We start from the raw sequence: 19,917 nt of genomic DNA, 5'->3' as shown, positions 1-19,917 counted from the left end.
ATGAAAACTCTCAAAGCTTTGTTCGGCATTTTACCACCACAGCTTGAGCACCATCTTGAATAATTAATTTTGAGCAAATGAGTGATTTGATTGGTTTATTTTTTACATAATCATGAAATAATTTATTCTAAGAATTATTATGCTGAAAGTAAAGAAGCCAACTTTTTCTCAATAATATTCGTTTCAAACTGTAAGAAAAATTTGGCAAATAGCTTTTCTTTAATAATTGAGAAGTGTTAAAATCTAAGCTACATTCTAAAATTGACTAAATCACGGAACAGATTACGCCCAGTAGAAAATCAAAACAAAAACTTTTGAATGAAGAACGAGTGCGCTACAAGTAAAATCTGCATCTCTTTTAACAAATCTTTATGTTGCCATGTGCCCATAATTCCTAATTACTCTCATATCATTTTTTTCAATACTTTCTCAATAAAACAATTTTACTCGTCATATTCCTCTGAAAATTTTAGAATTTTACCCCATAGTATTTGACGCTTTTACGACCCCGTGAGAGACTATTTTCCCATTTTTTTAAGAAACTCAATTGGTGTTTGATTGTATTTTCTAATCCTGTGAGACACTTTCGTGATTTAAAAAAGGAACCTTACAGCCCCTCCCCCCCATTCTCCCGCGAGTTCCTATCGATCTATAAAAGAGCGAAAATAGTGTAGTATACGGAAGATGACCGATCGCCGAAATTTTTCTTCAAATTTAAATATAATGCGGTATCTTTTGGTCTTTAAAAGTCAAAGGGAAGAATACTGTACCGTGAGTATCACAGATCGAATAAACCAGCCGAGGCTGGAAGGTCAGCCAATAGAGCTTAGCTAGATAGCTTTAATAAGTGGGTTAACAGATGTAAGAGATGTACTGAAACAGAGTAGACTAAAAATGTTGAATAATGTACAAAATGTGAAACATTTGATAACTTGATTTAAAATTATTTAAATTTTAAAACAAGCCTGAGAGCTCCTCCAAACATCAAACAATTAAGCTATAGTTCATTACTACAAAATAAAAGAGAAACATAGTGTAATTAAACATTTTGTTAATTTCATTCCAGTCAGTTATGATACATTTTTTCTGTTGGATGTACCTTAAAGGAAGAAATTTTGGCGGAAAGAAAATTTGGCGGATTTGGCGGATTTGACTGAAATCCGCCAAATTAAGTTCCCGCCAAAATTTCTTTTTTCCGCCATCCGCCAAATTAAATTCCGGCCAAATCAAACATTTTGAAAATATGATCTCTTTTATGTTTTAAGGTGTTCTTGCTATTTTTTTGCTGTTTTGACGCCATCCTAATGTTAAATTTTTAAGCGACCGCCAAATTAAATTCCCGCCAAATTTAGTTTTTTCGTCCATCCGCCAAATTAAATTCACTCTGAAATTTCTTCCTTTAAGGTAGACAATCCATTATCTGACCAAAGTTTTATTAGAAATAAATAAGAAAATTGCCAAAACGTCAGAACCAAAATAAAGATATCCATCAAATATACAAAGAAACTGTACTTTTTGTTTTACTTGATAAAACTCCAATAAAACTTTCAACTAACAAGCTACAAGCTTTAAGTCACAAAGCGCAAACTCCAGAAAAACACAATTTGCATCAAAAACTTTGCAAAACGTAGTTCATACCGTGAGATCGGGTAACTTGCATCAGTGGAGGCTAACATGCATAGCCCTCAAATGAATGACCTGGTTGGTCATTAAAATACAACTACTCAATGAGGTACGTAAAAACTGACTGCTATTCAGTCAAAGCCAAAATTTGTCAAGGCAAACATAATTTGCGTCCAGAACTGTTGAACAAATTGTTTAGTTTTTTAATTATTCAAAGTCAAAAAGCCATTGTCGTAACTTTCTGCGATTCCATTAAAAACAAGTGATACATTTATGGACCTACCTGAATGAAAAATGAACACATGAACAATTCCTATGATTCAATCCCGAGAAAAGCTGGTAACAGACGAACGGACGGACGGACCAACACAGGTTAATTTATAGGATCTCCAGGTAGGTCCAAAAATGTGACTGATCATTGTCCTACTTTGCACTTGAAGCAAAATCACAAAATCTTGTAAAACACAATTTGCATCCAGTCTGCGTAAATAAATTTTGTAGTTTAGTACCGTCAAGTTACACAACATATGCACACAACCATCTTGAAGATTTTGCTGGTCGCAAATGATAATCGAAAGCAAAACTTAAAATTCATAACTATGCGGGGAAGCTCATTTTCCCCCGTTTTGCTTTAAACTCGCTTTTGATTGGTCTATGAATTTGGGCGATTGATTTACCGCCTTGGCGGAATAAACACACAACAATAATAAATAAATTCAACAGGGCAGCGGTGTAGCAATTAATTTCAACTGGGAGTCCTCTCTTCTGTGCCAAGCACTGGTAGTGTTTTTTAAACTTTAAAACAATGTTAAATGAAGACCAGATTGATCTGTTTGTTATGGCTGTGCAAGTTGTGACGAGAGTGTGCATGTTGTGTAACTTGACGCCAGCCCGCTTTCTGCAAGTCTGATAAGAGATATATATAAACTGTTATCGCCATTCATTCCATTCCATCATTCAGTCAAAACGTGCGCCAAGGCTAGAAAAGGTTAGAAAAACACAATCTGCGTCCGGAACTGTGTGAAAAATAGTTTGATCAATTTCAACAAGAACTGTATATATTAATATTAATATAAACGATCAAATTCCAAAGATCATTTGTCATAAAAAAAGTCCAATAATAGGAGATGTGATGTCATCATTTGGTTCCCGTCATCTGACCGACCCTGATTTACGGTCAGCAGGTAGATTTGGAGAGTCGGAAAGCTTTTCCGCTGCTTTGCTGGATTTCCACTGTCGACCTCTGCACGCTCTGTGTTTAAACAAGTTTTCAAATCGAAGTAGAGAGCCGCATGCTAATGGAGAGTAAACCGAAAACACCAGTTTATCCACGGTTTCTCAATTTTAAAATTCGGATCAGTCCACACGGATTCCCTTTCAACAAGATGTAGCTGCTTCTTAACAGAAAAATATTTTCAACCGAACGAATGACTCTCACTTTTTAAAGTAGAAATGACGGGAACCAAACAATTTTTTGCGATTCGCCTTATCAAACATGTCCAAGTCCAAAAAAGCACGATTGCATCCAGTCTTTGTCAAATTTATACAGTAGCTGTACTTTTGTAAACTTTATCAAATTCCAATAACATTATAACACCATCAATCCCCTAGAGGCAAACAAGAAAAATATGTTTTTATTGCAAAAACTATTAAAAAGCAGCAATAAAAAGTATCAGAAAATTCAACATAAACAAAAACTTGAGCAAACGGCTTTAAACTTTCAAAAGATGTAGAAAAAGAATCCCCTTGATGAAAATCATGTGTTTGATTTGCTGAATTAAAAAAATAAATGACAGAAATTGAAGCTTGCAACAGATTTACACTGGAAATACTTTGGTACAACACTGACTTATCACATCTGACTTATCGCTTGAGCTGCCATCTTGAAACACTACATTATGATCTGTAAAAACAACGTACGCTAAAAGTACACAAAAAGTTAACCCGATCGGAAGAAAGTTTAGAAATCAAAGTGCGATCGGAAGATCGGATTTTTTTTTTGTCGTCTTATGGAACTGAATTTTACCTATTTGAATGCTCAGCTTAGGCTGACCAATTAATATTTTCTCTTAAGGTGAAGTGCATCATAATTTTAAATTCTAACCAATTCTAACCAATCAGATATCGATCTGATTGTTGTTTGTGTAATGGAAAAAACTATTGCTCATTCCGACATTTTAAATTTTCCGGGGGTTTTGTTGTTTGGAATTGTTCAGGGTTGCTAGTAACGGCTTGTCACTGTGCCGGGTGCATACGGTGCATACTCGGCGCCTTGGGCCCCGCAGGGTTGCTAGTAACGGCTCGAATTTCAGTCAGGTTAAAAAAGGGGCAATTTTACCCATATATTATAATAACATTACTCCCGTTTTGTCATTCATTATTATTATTATTATATTATTATTATTATTATTATTATTAATTTATTTGTCAACACAGGTCAGGTTCTATATACAAAACTATATATACAAGCTATATACAATTCTATATATATTGGCAGTAAAAACTGGTGGACCTCTGCAGGCTAAGAAACAAAAAAGTAAAACCGCTGCAAAGGCGAAATTCTATAAGTATTTCCAAATTTTGTGTTCTGCTGTGCGAGTGTGGCTCAACGATAGCGCGCTGGGTTTCTGATCAGAAACACTTTCATTTGGTGGGTTCGAAATGAAAGATAGTGTCGCAAGATGAAAGATAGTGTCGCAAAATGAAAGGTAGTTTCGCGAAATGAAAGATAGTGTCGCGAAATTAAAGATAGTGTCGCGAAATTAAAGATAAGTGTAGCGAAATGAAAGATAGTATTTATTTCCGCTTTGCGCCCCATACAAAAGCACAAGTAGTATTACCGGTAACCGGTATAGACTTTTTCCGCGAAATCTTGCGCACGCGCATTCGAATCAAAACATTGGATCAAAATAAACAAAATATATTTTTGAAGGCAAAAATGGCAGAAAAAGATGCATTTTATACATCCAGATCACAATAAACAAAATAAACAGAGTAGTATGAATCTTTGAATGTAGAATTTTTGTTTTTTGTACGATGAAATCTCAATTACCCAGAAGGAGCATGTATTATTTCAAAATTTCTGGGAGGGGGGGAGGGGGCTGTTGAAGCCAAGAAAGGAAAAAAAAATTGATCTGTCATCTGTCGTCTGTTTAATTACGGTATTGGGTATTCGTCATATTGTTAAGTCTGGGCCGGGAGGGTCCTATACATCACGGTCTATTGTCAACTATTGTCCAACCCCATAAACGATTGAAGTGCTGTCAGTATTAATCTGAGAAGAGAGAACAGTGGCGACTCCAGAAGTCATGCAACTTTCGTTGACGTCAAACCAAATGTTTCATTTTTCCGTGAACTTTGAACCTTTGGAACTTTTTTTCTATGTATGCTAAAGCGTTCCGGTTTTTACTAAATGAAAGCCCGTGATCTTAGCTTTCCAGCGGTATATAACACTGTGGACACGGGCTAGATGGCAAATTGGTAATATGCCGAACGTTTTGCAACATTTTGAAAATTGTTTGCCGACGGGAGAAAAAAAATTTGCAACGATCCAAGAACAAATGTGTCTGGAAACGGAGGAAAATGTATTTGGAGGCTGAAACTTTGTATGTTTATCAGAAAAAGGGTGAGGAATTCAAAAAATCACAATCGCTAATTCTAGTTCTTTCATTTTCATGTAGTTTTTTTAACTTTTTTGCTTCTTTAGCATGGGAATGTCCCAAAAAAAAGTTTTTATTTCTGCCGAAATGGATTTTCTTTTCATTTGGGGTTTCTCCTAGTTCAGAAAAACTTATTCTTTACTCATAAGTTTTTGTTCCTCCATTTCCAGAGGCCCCTTGAAAATGGGTCCTACCACCTTTTTTGACTCATTTCAACCTTTTCCAAGCTATTTTCCTCAAAAACAAAAATAAAACAATGCAATGTCTTCTTTTTTCAAAAAAAGATATATCTTTCGTTATTTTCGCAAGAAGAAATTTTTGCGGAAGAAATTTTCGCGGAATTTAATTTCGCGAATTTGGGCGTGATTCGCGAAATTAAATTCCGCGAAGCACACCAAAATTGTTAAATCGCGAAATTAAATTCCGCGAAATTCAATTTTTTTTCTTCTTCTTTTATTTTGTTGTTTTTGACCAGGTATTACCAAAAAAGATGGACACAATTGATTTTTAAGCATTATAACGTGTATTTTTTATGAAATATAAACAAATATAAACAACTCTGTTATGCTTAAAAGTTAATCTAAGTTGATAAATTCTTCTCAATCACGAAATTAAATTCCGTGAAACTTTTAAAATCGGATCATTCGCGAAATTAAATTCCGCGAAATTTGCCATTTTGAAACTCTGATTCGCGAAATTAAATTCCGCGAAAATTTCTTCTCACAAAAATTTCTTCCCTTAAGGTACTAAATATTTTACAAATATTTTTATATACAATAGAAAAAGAGATATGCAAAATTTAAGAAGCATGACTGGAAATTTCTTTTTTTTCTTTTTTGACACATTTTTCGAATTTTTCCAAGCTATTTTCCTAACCTTTTTTTTGACATTTTTAGTCAAATTTTTGACACTAAAATTTGAATATCTTTACAACTACTAATCCTCTGGAGGCCTATGACCCCTCATTTTCTTTCTTTTTCAAAGCTCTACAAGATAGGATAAATTTTGAAAAAAAAAATTAAAACTTGAAAAATCTTCTGGAGTTGCTAACATAGGCGATGTGGTGGTATAGTGGTCATTGACCTTGGTTGCTGCAGGCGACTGAGGTTCGATTCCCACTCGCAGCGGTTCACTTGGCAAGTGAATGAACCTTCGCCCGGGTCAACCCATAGACCTTTTCGCCTTTCCGTCAGCCATCTTGAATTGTATGCAAAAATACAGGAACGAAAATGCCGTGGTTGGATTTAGTTGGAATGTATGCAAAACATATGCAAGTTTACACAAAGATTAAAAAGGCAACAAAGCATCTTATAAATAAATATTATAATCATTATAACAATAAAAGATGAAATTTCTTAATCCAAAAGCAAATATTTACAGAACAACAAAAGCCTTTTAGGAATTTGTTCTTAAAGACATTGCATATTCTGTTTTCATGCCATTAAAAAATTCCACGAAGACGGAGTACACACATCAAACTTTCAAAACACGCAAACTGAAAGCAGTAATTATGACGTCACACTTTATCAATGTTTTGATTTGATCATTTGGCGGCTCTATTCCCAGGAGAATAATTTGCCGTCAGCCAAATAAGGATTGTTTTTTACCTTCGCGGGTGATTTTTCAGTTTGAGTTTCTGTCTAATGTTATGGTCTTTTGAAGTGTTTTTTCTAAGAGATGAGTGAATATAATTGTTTTTAGTTTTCAAGAGAAGCAAATTTAATCTTTCTTCTACAAGATTACAGTTTAATATAATGCCAATTATGCATGTAAGTTTTTATTTAATACTTTCTTTTTGCATATGCTTTGCATACTTTCTAAGGGAATTACACCACGGCAATTCGGCCACCATAATTTTTGCATACAATTCAATATGGCGGATGGAAAGGCGAAAAGGTCTATTCCTTGTGAGGGAAATTGGGTAGTCAGTCCAAGCCAAGGTGAGTTGCGAAAATAGGCCTCAAAGACTCCTGCAACTCAACCAAATAGAAATAGAAAAAGACATCATGGTATCACACAAATAAATTACGCTAGGAAAATCTGTGAGGACAACACTCGGTCATAACATTTTTCCCTTGCAAGTTTGGGTGGAAAACAAAAGTAATCTATATTTTACATATGGGGAAGTGGAAGAATAATTTACGTTGCGTTGCTGGAATATTTTTCTTTTGGCCTTGTTGTTCTAGTTCTATTGAATACATATTGGTACAGATTAGTACATTTTTGCAATTTTAAGCCTATAGGATAAAATGAAATAATTAATTTAAAAACATTATAGCGCAGATGTTGTTGAGACGCTCATGAAAAGGTTGAAAGCACAAAAGTAGGTGTAGACTCAAAAAATCAAAAGTATCTATGAATGAGCAAAGACAAGATGATGGAAATTAAAACTATAAACATTTATATATTTTCATGTTAGTTAAAAGTTAAAGTTAAAAGGTATATGTATATAAAATATTAAATTTTTAAATATTAAAAAATTTTAGTTAAAATATTAAATTATCCATGTTAAAGGATTCCAGGATGATTGGAAAGATATTCTACAAAACCGACAAATCTTTTTATATAGAGGAAGCTCCCAACCCTATCAGTACCCCTACAAGCAGTCTATACTTTAACTCCTACCTTATTGAAACTAATTTTTGTAAGAATTAATTTTAGCGTTTTTCGCGGTTTTTTGTCATAATTGCAAAAATTTGAGCCCGCAAAAAAATTTGAGAGTTAAAAACCGCAAAAATTAATTCTCGCGGAATACAATTTTTTCCAATTTTATCAAAAAATTTGAAAATTCCCTAGGAAAATAAGAGAAATTTTTCCAAAAAGGGCAAAACCGCTAAAATTAAAACCCGCGAAAATTCCAGAATGAAGAAAAACGCAAAAATTAAAACCCGCAAAATGCAATTTTTCGGATTTTTTTTTTCGACTGCAAAAATTTGTTCCAATAAGGTATATCAGGATTACAAACTAGGCTAGTCTTAACTATTTTTCATATTGAAATCTGCAACAAAAATAAAAGTGGTCTCTTCTACTTATTGCGTGACACTCCTTCGGGTACTGTTTATCAAATTTCCACCAATGAGATTGCTGCATGATTTTAACATGGCCCTTCTTTTCAGTGCTCATGACCCAATATCCACCCAATACCTCCTCAAAGGCGGAATGGCGGATAGGAAAAAAATTAAAAAATCCTATTGCATTTTGAGGTTTTCTAGGGCTGGCTGCTGGCTTTTGTTCAGGTTCAAGTTTGATTTATGAAATCACATTATATGTGTACGGTATTATCATGATATCAACAAAAAGTAATAAAAAGTATATAAAAATTGATCGAATTGAGAAGCATGAATTAATCAAATAAGTAAGTCTAGGCGTTGTGGTATAGTGGGCATCAACCTTGATTCCTGTACAGGCGACCAAGGTTCGATTCCCACTCACAACGGTTCACTTGGCAAGTGAACAAACCTTCGCCCGGGTCAACCCATGCCATGTGAGGGGAATTGGGTAGTCAGTTCAAGGTGCTGACAGGATGCTTACTCAAAGCATCTAAAGTTGCGAGAATGGGCTACCAGAGCCTCCTGTAACTCAACCATAATAGAGGTCTAAGTCCATTACTTTGGCTCCAAATACTATATTCTTTAAAATGAAACTATATGGTCTTTAATGGATACTATCTTATTTAAAGAAAAATTATGTTTCGTTCAATGGACACTATCTTTTTAAGAAACTCTTTAAACAGATTTTAATTCACTTCGGATATACTAACTTCACCTCAGGGGGAACTTATTTAAATGGACAGTAAGTTATCCAAGAAAGTACCAACTTGCCAGAATGTGAGAAATCTATCCGCAATGTGAAGTGAGAAATGAAAAAAGCTGACTTGATTTAATGATTTATTGAAGGTTGAAGGATTCAAAGAGGTTGGCGTTCACCTAACAATAACATTTTCCAATCTTTGATATAGTAGCCTAGGGCTGATTTAGGCAAAAAGGACAATTTTGGGCCGGTCTGTAGGATCCATCATAAAATGTTTACTATCTTACACATGAAAAGATTGTTGATTCTCCAGCCTAGGGTTTTGTTGATCTTTGGATGATTTATATTCGATCACATTACAGTAGTTTGGTTTTCTAAGAAAGTGTAATACCAATGTGCTAGTGATAATGGATTTCCGCACATGGAAAACTAATATTTTTAACCTTCTAGTTGCACATTTGGAAATTTTTTTCTAAATTGATGATAGATAGGTCGGGAAAAGAGAGATTGCAAGCATTTCACATGATTACTCTCTACAAGCTATGAAAGTAAATATCATGAATTCTGACCTTTAATTTGTGAATATGGATAACTCTAGATGTGGTTTTATTGGGGTCGGCTTGTGAAAAGCACTCTTCAATGATAGGGAAATTGAACATCCCAAGGTAATCATTTAAGCTCGGGAAATTTCATTTCTATAACTAGGGAGCTGTTGCACCTTCTGTAGCTAGGGGTTGGCTAGGAAATAATCCAGACTTCCAGATCTGGAAACATATTTCCAAAGCCAGAGGATAAAAGAAATTTCCTGTATTACTTATTTTCACAATATCTGGAAAATTGTGTATAATGATGAATAATAACTTTTAGATTAAAAAAGTTTTTCAAAGTCCCTCTCCGACTTGCTAAACTTTCTCACAGTTTATAGATTCATCTACTTATAGTTCAATTGAAATAAATACAAGTCTTGGTGATGCACTTTTGAAGCTGCAAAAAGCATATGTCTATTGTTGTAAGTTAAGTAATTTAACATGAGAAACCTTTTTTTATCTAGATTTTTTATAATTTTTCTCCTAGATCTTTGGCAAATCATGCTTTATTCATTTTTTCTCTTTGGAGTTTGCATCTTTGAATCAAAAGTAGAAAAATTGACACTAATCTGCACTTATAATGGATAACCAGCAAAGATTGATTATGTCTAATAATGATTTTTACTAGGAGGTGTGCAAGGGATGGGATTGTTGATATCGGAAATAGAATTGATTGGAAATCAATAATCTCCCTTCATGTCTTCAACTCCAATACCCCTCAACAAAGTATCCAATGGTGTCCATAAAAACAAAAGATTAGAGGTAAAAATTTTAGTTTTGATGTTTTCATTTTTTTGAAATGTTTTATTGTAAATTGACAGGTTGAAAAAAAATTAATAAACTGATAAACAGCCAAGAGCATTTCAAAAGATGAATAGTTATAATTCCTGATCTCTTTTTATAAACTAGCAAATCCAATGACCAAATTTAAGCTTACTGTTTTCTTTTTGTTCTTCAGGGGTATTTTGAAGATGCGGCAACTGGGCTCATCAACAAAAAACTACCCAAAGAGCTCTTACTAAGGTAATTTAAATATGTAGCTTTACAGTTTTAAGCATCAAAGAGATATCCCGAGCTTATAGTAGAGGTCTTGTATCTTTTGTACTGTGCTTAATAACAAATTGTGTTTGATGTTTTTATTTTTCATTTTATCTACCTGTTACTTTTTTTCATTACCATTAACTTTTGGAAAAGTTTGAAGCTACAGAATTTTAAGAAAATAACAACATACAACGTTTTATGATAACTTTTTTCAATGTCTACAAATTTTTTCTTTCTTTTTCATTTCAAGTTTGGGATCTCTCTTTTTTTTACTTTCCAATTAACTTACTAGTATAAAGACGGTACAAAACCTAAAAACAGCTGAATAAAGTTTGTCTAGTGCTATTACAGAATTTAATGTTTTTATCAATGATTTAAAATTTTCATTCATTTATTTTCCTCTGTCTCATTCATATCAATATGATAATGTCATCATCAGATAACTATTTATGACATCATCTCTCTCTCTCTCAATTGATTTATTTTCTTTTTATAGGGTTTTCTCCTTTCTTGATATTGTTGCTCTATGTCGATGTGCTCAAGTTTCTAAGGTAAACTTTATTATTTCATTCCCACTTAGTCATTGATACAAATCAAAACATTCTTTTAAAATGTCCTCAAATCTGTTCAAATCTGTTATTGAGTTTTAAAAGTGTTTCTTATCAAAGAATATACTGGTGAACTGGAGCCTAAGGACCCCGATCAGATGTATTTATAAGAATATCCATTATAAATTTAGCCCAAAAAATTAAGAATATACTAAGAATATCACCAGAATATTACTGAATCTTAAGAATACCAGTTTTAGCAGGTTTTAGACCATTTTTAGAGCAATTTTACCTGATGGCCAATTATCCCCATCTTTGCTCAAAGCTTTCACAAAAACACCATTTTTTTGCTTGATTAAGATATGCATTACATGTTTTAAAAGTTCAAGTTGACCATCCAAGCCCAACGTAAACTTAAAGAATTCTTTTAAAAATATTTTTGGATGATTTATTCCAAAATGCAAAGAATATCCATTATGAAATGGAAATACAGCATTCTTATAAGAAAGTGTGTAGTGAGGATAGCTAAGGCAAAGACTTGACAAACCTGGACTTTTTAAAATAGCCCTGTGCAAAACCTACAATAAGATTAAAGGCTATTCTTTATTTTCCAAAATCAATTTACACTTTTTTTATATTTGAAAATAGTTTTACTCATTAATGATTACACATTACTCTTTCCCATTTCAAGGCATGGAACCTCCTTGCACTTGATGGAAGTAATTGGCAACAAGTTAACCTGTTTGAATTTCAAAGAGATGTCCGGGTAATTGTGATTTTTATTCATCCATCAATCACTAATCAGCCAGCTTTTGCTAAATTTTCTGATTTTTGACTGGCAGTAAAAAATATTTCAGGGCTCATTGATTTTGGGACCTCAACTTAAAAAAGTATAACTGGAAATACAATCTTAAGGCCAGTCTCCACTTTCGCACAAAATGAGCAAAAACTTTTAACGTTTTTGTAAAATCATTGGTCGGTTGAAAAAAGAAGTAATTCTATTGGTCGAAATTGACGTAACGGTTGAAAAAAGTTCAACTTCCTTCAACCTTTTTTTTGTTTCCGCAAATCTTTTTTATGATGTAATCTTTTCTTCAGGCAAAAACGGTCTCCCCATTTTGCGCAAAAGTGGAGACCAGCCTTAAGGACTTCTATTGACTAGCTGTACTTCAATATCCTTTAGCTTAGGCTGTATAATCTGTGAAAACTTGAACTAGGTTATTTGACTTTTATAGACAAATGTGGTTCAAAGCCTTTCAAGAAGATGTGGAGGTTTTCTAAAAACCTTGAACTTGAAAGGATGTCAAGGAATCGAAGATGATGCATTGAGGTTTGTACGACCCAGTTCTTTTATATACCTAAGCTCTAAAAGTACAATGTATTCGGGAAAAAGTGGAAAAGTTTTCACATTAAGTAAATACGAAAATCTTTTCTCAACTCGATAAATTTTGTAAGGCATTTATCATTATTCTAAAGAGAATGTTAAATTACCCAATGAAATAATTTATTGAACAAACTGGTAATTTCCACACACAGACTGTTAAAACTAGAAATGTGAGGCTGATTTTTCTTGTTTAATGCTCATAAATGAAAGAGAAGGGAGTTACTCATCCATATATGAAAAATCCTCTTTCTTATAGAACATTTGCACAGAACTGTAAAAACATTGAAGAATTGGTTTTATGCGATTGCAACAAAATCACAAACAAAACGTGCATCTATTTGAGTAATTTTGCCAACAAGCTTGTCGTTTTGGATTTTGAATCTTGCACTCAAGTAGATGATCTTGGGCTTGCTAAAATTGGGTATGATTGAATCTTTATATTATTCTTTCTCTAAAGTGCCATTGTTATTTATGATGTATTGAATTACCATCTCAGATTAGGGCAGGGAGCAAAATTGGTATCAGCGATAGGTCCCCATCTCAAAAATCCCTAAGGTTTACAAAAACTACTCTCGAAAAGGGCTTCGAATGTCACGTCAATAGAGGGTTACCAAATAAAAATCTTAGAAAGGGCCCTCAAAATCAAAACCATTGAAAATTTTCTGTGACAAAGGGTCACTTCAGATGATTTGGCACAAAAAAAATTCTAAGGGCCTCAAAAACTTTTGTATCTTTTTGAGTGGGTTTTCGAGCTTTGTCATATTCGTGGTAAATCTAATATATTAACTTTTTGTCTTGTCTCTCCCCTGGTCTCTTTCATCGATTGGTGGTCTTAGTCAGATAGACTAGGTCTAGGATTTACCTACCATATCTGATAGCCGTAAAAGACAAAGGATTCAAATGCAACGACTTGTATTTTCTATTCCAGCCAACGTGTTAATAGGTTAATCTGCCATTGATATATACCATTTTTGCTTTAGTTCTGGATGTTCGAAACTGGAGCATTTGAATATTGCATGGTGTAGGAAAGTGAGCTCAGCTGGACTGATAGCTATTGCCCATGGGTGTCCATCGTTGGAACTTTTGGTTGCTAGTGGATGTGTCAGTGTAAGCAGCATATAGAAATATTTTAATGATACAGTTTTATTTTTATACCTTGAGTGAAATACGTAATAGTTATCGGACAGTTGTGAGTACAATATGAGAAATATTTCACGAGTTCCGAGATTTTTCCGTACAATATTTTTCGAGTCTTTAGGCGAGGAAAATATACGGAAAATCCGGAACGAGTGAATTATTTTCATATTGTACAAGCAAATGTCTGATAACTGGTTTATCAGTGACCCAAAAAATGCACTTTTTATGTTGGAAAAAAGCGCAGGGCACTTTTGTAGCAAAGTGGCGTTAGTTTGCTTCTACCGCTACAATGCAGCAACTTTTCGTCAATTTATATTTTGTACATGTAAAATACAAGATATAATTGTACTCTTTTTAACCAATCTGATACAGTTTTATGTTTATGCCTTGAGTGAAATACATTGCTTTATTGAAGATTTCGTTTCTTGTTCCAAAAAAAAAAGACTGTCAAACATTTCGAAAATTATGATGAAAAATGTTTTTTTTTTTTCCACTAGACCAACAATATACCTTTCCTAAACTTGGAACTTTGCTGATTTCAAATATGTTTTCAGATTTTTCATATCTTTCTTGACTCGAAAAGATTTTTGTTCCATCTTCGTTTTCGAAATTTTGAATTATTTTGGAGTTTTAGAATCTTCCACTTGATCTTTTCAACGAGGTATTACTTTCGATTATATCTTTCCTTCTTCAAGAGCTATGTATCAAAACGTGCGAATCGTCAATTTTTTTTGGAATAGACTTTAATTAATATGATTATGCCTTGATTATGCCTCTCAATTTAGCCTCGTCTTTCTCCTTTATCTAATTTCCAGGGATCCCTTATCTTGGTAATAATGATAATTTTTTTATTTTTTTGATGTTTTTTTACAGATACGAGATGAAGGTCTTCGTGTGCTGGCTGTCCACTGTGGTGGATTGAAAAAGATTGTTCTGCAAGGGTGCACTGTAAGTATTGATATTGAAGCAAGCTCTATTTTGATACCAAGAGAAACGCTTCTTTTTCACTTTCCTTTTTGTGACCATAGGATAATCACCTCTCTTGTTTTTAGCCAAATAAGAGACACTTATCTCTTTGTTGAATGTACTGTCAGAGAAAAATGTTCTAAACTCAAAATGTGCATAGATGCAATCTGTTCATTACCCCCTCCTAGAAACAAACTCACCCACCCCCGGAAATTAACCCGTTGGAAATTTACTTGAACCCCCTAAATATAGGGGTTAGAAACTATGAATGGTTATTTTTTTTTAAGTTTCTTTTTATGTCTTCTGCGCTCCTTAAATTCTTTGAAATAAATACTAAACCTTATTTTGTATATTTTTTGCAATAGAACATAACTGACAATGGTATCAAACCTTTGGGAGACAATTGCAACGCGTTGGAGTTCGTCAATATTTCAGAATGTGAGGCGTTGACTGATCAAACCTTGAAATATATTGCTGATGGCTGCCATGAATTAAAGTAAGATGTTTATTCTTTCTAGAAGTTTCTTCGATCTGAAAGAAATTCTCTACTTATCAAGATCAATGGTAAAGTAATAGAGTTGTATACCTTCTACCTGCAAAGCTGTTTCTTTTTTAACTTTCAGAAACTATCTACGAAATTCTATATATAATTTTCATCTCTAGGACTTTAGAAGCTGCCCGCTGCTCACAGTTCACAGATACAGGCTTTTCTACGTTAGCCCGTGGTTGTCACAGCATGCAGAGGCTTGATCTTGAAGAATGTACCTTGGTATGTATAGATGTTTGTATTTTTGCATTTCAAAGCGTTAGTTATTGTTTAAAATTTTTGAATCTTCTTGACAAATTTCCAATTTTTACTGTAAACAGGGAAAACATTTCATTATTCTATCATTCTTTTGTGAATATTTCCTTAAAGAAATAACTTTAGATTAAATTTTCGTGGGGGTACGCCTGGAGATTCCAGCCCTCTTATGTTGTATCAATATAAGTCATTTTTTCAAAGAAACCAGTGGAATGAAACTTTGTTTGTTTATTTCTTTAGATAACCGATCATACACTTCACTGTCTGTCGTACAATTGCTCAGAAATTGTCAATTTGGTAAGTACTTACACGTTTTTTATAAGAACAAACTATGTAAGAACATAAGGCTTTGATGGCCAAAATGTTAAGAAAAAGTTAAGAACATTTTAAGGCTTCGCGGACTCGAAAACAGCCAATTTCTTAGGAAAATTGACAAAAACACATAAAAAATGGAGAAAATAAGAACATGTTAAGAATATTTTTAGGCTTGGAACTCAGAAAGTTAAGAACATCTGAAGGCCTCAAAAATTTTGGATGTTCTTATAAAAAAACAACGTGTAATTAGACTCGTTTTCCTTAGTGGATTTCGCTCTACAAGAACTCAACCTAACCGATTTTGTTTGCTGAAACTTTTTGCATGGTATTTCTAAATTAAAAAGAATTATTTGTTTTAACTTCCTCGTGGAACATTTTTAGAAAATTTATTTTCCATAATAAACACATGGTCACCAAAGCAATAGATGTGGTCGGTGTGGTTATTTCTATATTTTTCATATTTTTCACATAAAAAGTTTTCCGTCCTAACAAGGAAGTTGAGCAGACATTGACATATTTTAGCCTTTATAGAAAATTTCTAACTTGGAAAAACAAGGTAGTCTAAAAATCAATTATATTAAGAGCATTTACTCGCGCTGGTAAAATTCTCCATTGAAACTCCTGAAACTCCTTTCTACTAAAATTTCCCTTTTGCGTTTTTCAATGCCTAAACACGTTCACTGCCGCCCCCCATTTTCGGAAATCGAAAAATTGACCCCTTGAACTTCAAATGCATTTGGATTGTGACTGATCGACGCAGAACTTTTCGAGTACCCTTAGTCGCCAATAAACGTGTTAAACCAATCTCAATACCAATTCCATACAATTTTATAGAAAAATGAAATGCTCCATCTCTCTTACAGACATTCTCACATTGTGAATTGATCACCGACGAAGGAATACGTCATTTAGCTGGAGGAACATGCGCAATAGAGAAATTGGAAATCATTGAACTTGATAATTGTCCACTCATCACTGATCAAGCGTTAGAGTACCTGATGTAAGTTCTGTTACCAAATCTAAACCTGCCTGGTATTAATTATAATTTTTGATTCATTTAAAGATGCTTTTTTCTGTAAAAATCTTTCTGCTGAGGAAAGAAGTAATGTAATCCCCACGTGGAAAATTTCTAAGTATCTACACAAGATTTTTGGTGCTGTAAACAATAGTCTCCTCCTATCCCGAGACGATGAAACAGGTCTTTTTCAATCTCCATTGGTATATTAGAATCCTTTATTTCATATCATACCTACTGGTTATCGGTTCTAACTGTTTCAGTAATAAAACAAGGGTAGTTAAAAAACGAAACCATATATTTTATTTGCTCTGTTGGCGAACCTTTTTAACTGTATTGAGTTTTACAGTTTTACAGGTTGTAAATATTAACGAAAGAGGAAGTCTAAACGTTTTATAAGAACAAACTGTATAAGAACAAGGCTTAAGTTAAGAATAATTTATTAAGCCTTAATGGTCTCTAAAACACCCAATTTCTAAAGAACTTGCATAATAATATTATCAAAATACTCACAAAATTGGTCAAATTAAGAACATTCGAAGAGTTCAATAATTTTGAATTTTCTTATAAAAAAGGTCTATGACTGATCAAATAACTAGAATGTTCTACTCGCCCAGGTGGTTAGTTAATATAACGTCATCAGGCTACTAAAAGACAATTTACGATTGACTAATAATTGAACCATTACAATAGGATCATTCTATTGTTAAGATATTTACTTTAATTGCCAAAGAATTACGTTAGAAAAATTAATTTAGATTAAATTAAAATTAAATTAGAAAAATCGAATTAAATTTTGCCATAGTAACACTAACCTAACTAGCCATAAGCATTTAGAAATTTTAGAAATTCCTCTATGATTCTTCTCCCTCTAATTCTTCTCGCTCTAATTTCTTTTATCGTTTTGACCTTTAAGAACCTTTTTTGCTCTAGTTTATTTGAAATTTTATACACTGAAGCATAAATAAATAGCAAGTAGGGCTAGCACAAAACTTTGGATTTAGGCCAATTTTTTGACAACCCCACTGTTGGTTTCTTGTTCAAATTTTCAAACTTTCTCCAATAATGACAAAATGATGAACGTTCTTCTTATTTCTTTAGGAATTGTCGCTCCTTGAATCGTCTGGAACTTTATGATTGTCATAATATCACCCGTGGTGGTATCCGAAGGCTTAAGGTACGACTTCTTTATTTTATGCACCTATCAACACTTGGAGACTGGGTTCGAGTTTACCAGGAAAGAATGACGTCAAAATGTCTGAAATCGTTGCTTGCGTGAACATTCTCAAAGACAACATATTTAGACGTCATTTCCTTGTAAAATTCATTACCAGTACCCTCCGAAGCCGACCGCGTAGTAAAGGATTGATAGGTGTATAGCTCGTATATGTAAAGCGATTTTCTAATAGGGGCCTGACCACCAGAGATGATCATTAATCAGAATCCGCTAATACATTTTCTCTAGAAAAAATCAGTTGATTGGTGATTTTTCAAATGTTACAAGATGCTTCTTTCTCTTCTTCTTTCTACATATTTGTTAACATTATATGGGTGCGTAGTTTAAAAAATTCCCAGATATAAGATACGGCGTCTGGTAACTTACTACGACACCGACTATTTTTGATTTGACATTTTACTACAATACTAAGCAAGACATAATGTCTTATAATATCTTCTTTTCTCTTCATAGAGTCGTCTCCCAAACGTTCGTGTTCAAGCCTACTTTGCACCCGTCACCCCACCGCCTGCCACGCCCAATCGACGCCAACGTTCATGTAGATGTTGCGAGATATTGTAAAACAGATAAAATAGAAGATGAAGGTCGCCACCATTGAAACACATAGTTTAGAAGCACGCTCTTGTCTTCGTTGAATTTGACCCAAGAACATTTAACGGTATTTCAGGCTATGCCTATGTATAAAAAAGAAAACTGAGAAATTGCAATTTGCAAAAAGAACCAGGAATTAAATGCTGAGAATAACAAATAAGGTCCCAGAACCTCCTCAAAATGTTCAATTCAACCCAACTTTTTGAACCCAACCCCTTCCTCCATTCCCCCTTCCTTTCCCATTCAGGTGGTTGATGGCATCTGTCATGAATTGATATTCTCAGCAAGGTTCAATACATAGTACCTCAAAAAAAGTGCCTTGAACCAAAATATTAGATTTATCTTTACATGGAGTAAGGAACCACTAAATATTACTCTGACTGCACAAATCAATAGCTCGTTTGTAACTTCTAGTGGCAATGGGCCGTTCCTTTTTATATCCTTGGCAAACATTTTGAATAATCTTTTTTTGACTTGAAAAGGTTCGTCCACCCACCCTGTGTGGTTTTTTAATGGAACAGTCCAATACTGACTCTAATAAACAGGTTTTGTGTTTATTACTTTAGCTCATACTAATAATATTTTAGTGAGAAATCTTCAGTCTCTTCAGAATCTATAACACAATTATATCTTGATTGTTGTGGTTTCTAACACTTGAATATGTGAACATTGTTTATAACGGTGTTCTTTATTCACGAGTTTTTAAAGGCATAGTCATATTCTTCTTAGCTATTTTTTTAGATTTGAGCCTCTAATCGTTTCTTGTACTGTGTAGAGAGCTTTTTTCAGGGTTCACTTTTGATGAAAAAGGCTGAGTCCTCTTATGGCATCATGCTTAAACCAATTTTTAAAGAAAGAATTGACACCTTAAACCTTAATTTGAGATCCTGGAAAGCTGATAGTTACGATTCCTCCCCAAACAGATTTTAAGCGCCTTGGTAATTAGCCCTAGAATATTCAGCAATGACTACATTTCCTATTTTATTCTCACAACTCAGTGACTTTTTAGACTGACTTGCAGCATCTTTTTAAATTATTTTTTCTTTGTTTTTTTTTTGCTGGTCAAATTCTTGTAATATAGTGTAGCTAGGGTTTTTGGTTTTTTATGTTATTTTTATATATTATTCTATATTATAAACAGATAAATGAAAATTTAGACCAATTTTTTTTAGTTTATTTAGTATGAAATTATTTGAGGTGCGGTTTTTTGTTGTGTTTATACCACGTATATCATTCTGTGCAAACTGAATTTATGGCATGTT

The 19,917-nt window shown here is 33.5% G+C and overlaps 1 protein-coding gene across 1 annotated transcript; it reads left to right on the top strand.

Moving 5' to 3' along the window:
• Positions 1-9,950: 9,950 nt before the first annotated feature.
• LOC136816600 (F-box/LRR-repeat protein 2-like) lies at positions 9,951-18,836 on the top strand. Its single transcript, XM_067072940.1, has 15 exons — positions 9,951-10,041; positions 10,248-10,381; positions 10,578-10,642; positions 11,157-11,211; positions 11,900-11,974; positions 12,444-12,538; positions 12,849-13,013; positions 13,573-13,699; positions 14,603-14,677; positions 15,061-15,191; positions 15,359-15,464; positions 15,738-15,794; positions 16,676-16,812; positions 17,929-18,004; positions 18,518-18,836. The coding sequence occupies exons 2-15, from the start codon at positions 10,316-10,318 to the stop codon at positions 18,623-18,625; spliced, it is 1,338 nt and encodes a 445-aa protein (XP_066929041.1). The 5' UTR covers positions 9,951-10,041; positions 10,248-10,315; the 3' UTR covers positions 18,626-18,836.
• The last annotated feature ends 1,081 nt before the right edge of the window (positions 18,837-19,917 follow it).

Source organism: Clytia hemisphaerica, unplaced genomic scaffold, assembly GCF_902728285.1.
Source record: "Clytia hemisphaerica strain Z4C2 unplaced genomic scaffold, Clytia hemisphaerica genome assembly, whole genome shotgun sequence".
NCBI classification, from domain to species: Eukaryota; Metazoa; Cnidaria; class Hydrozoa; order Leptothecata; family Clytiidae; genus Clytia; species Clytia hemisphaerica.
Note: the sequence above shows the minus strand (reverse complement) of the source record. Positions and strands in the feature narration are given on the sequence as shown.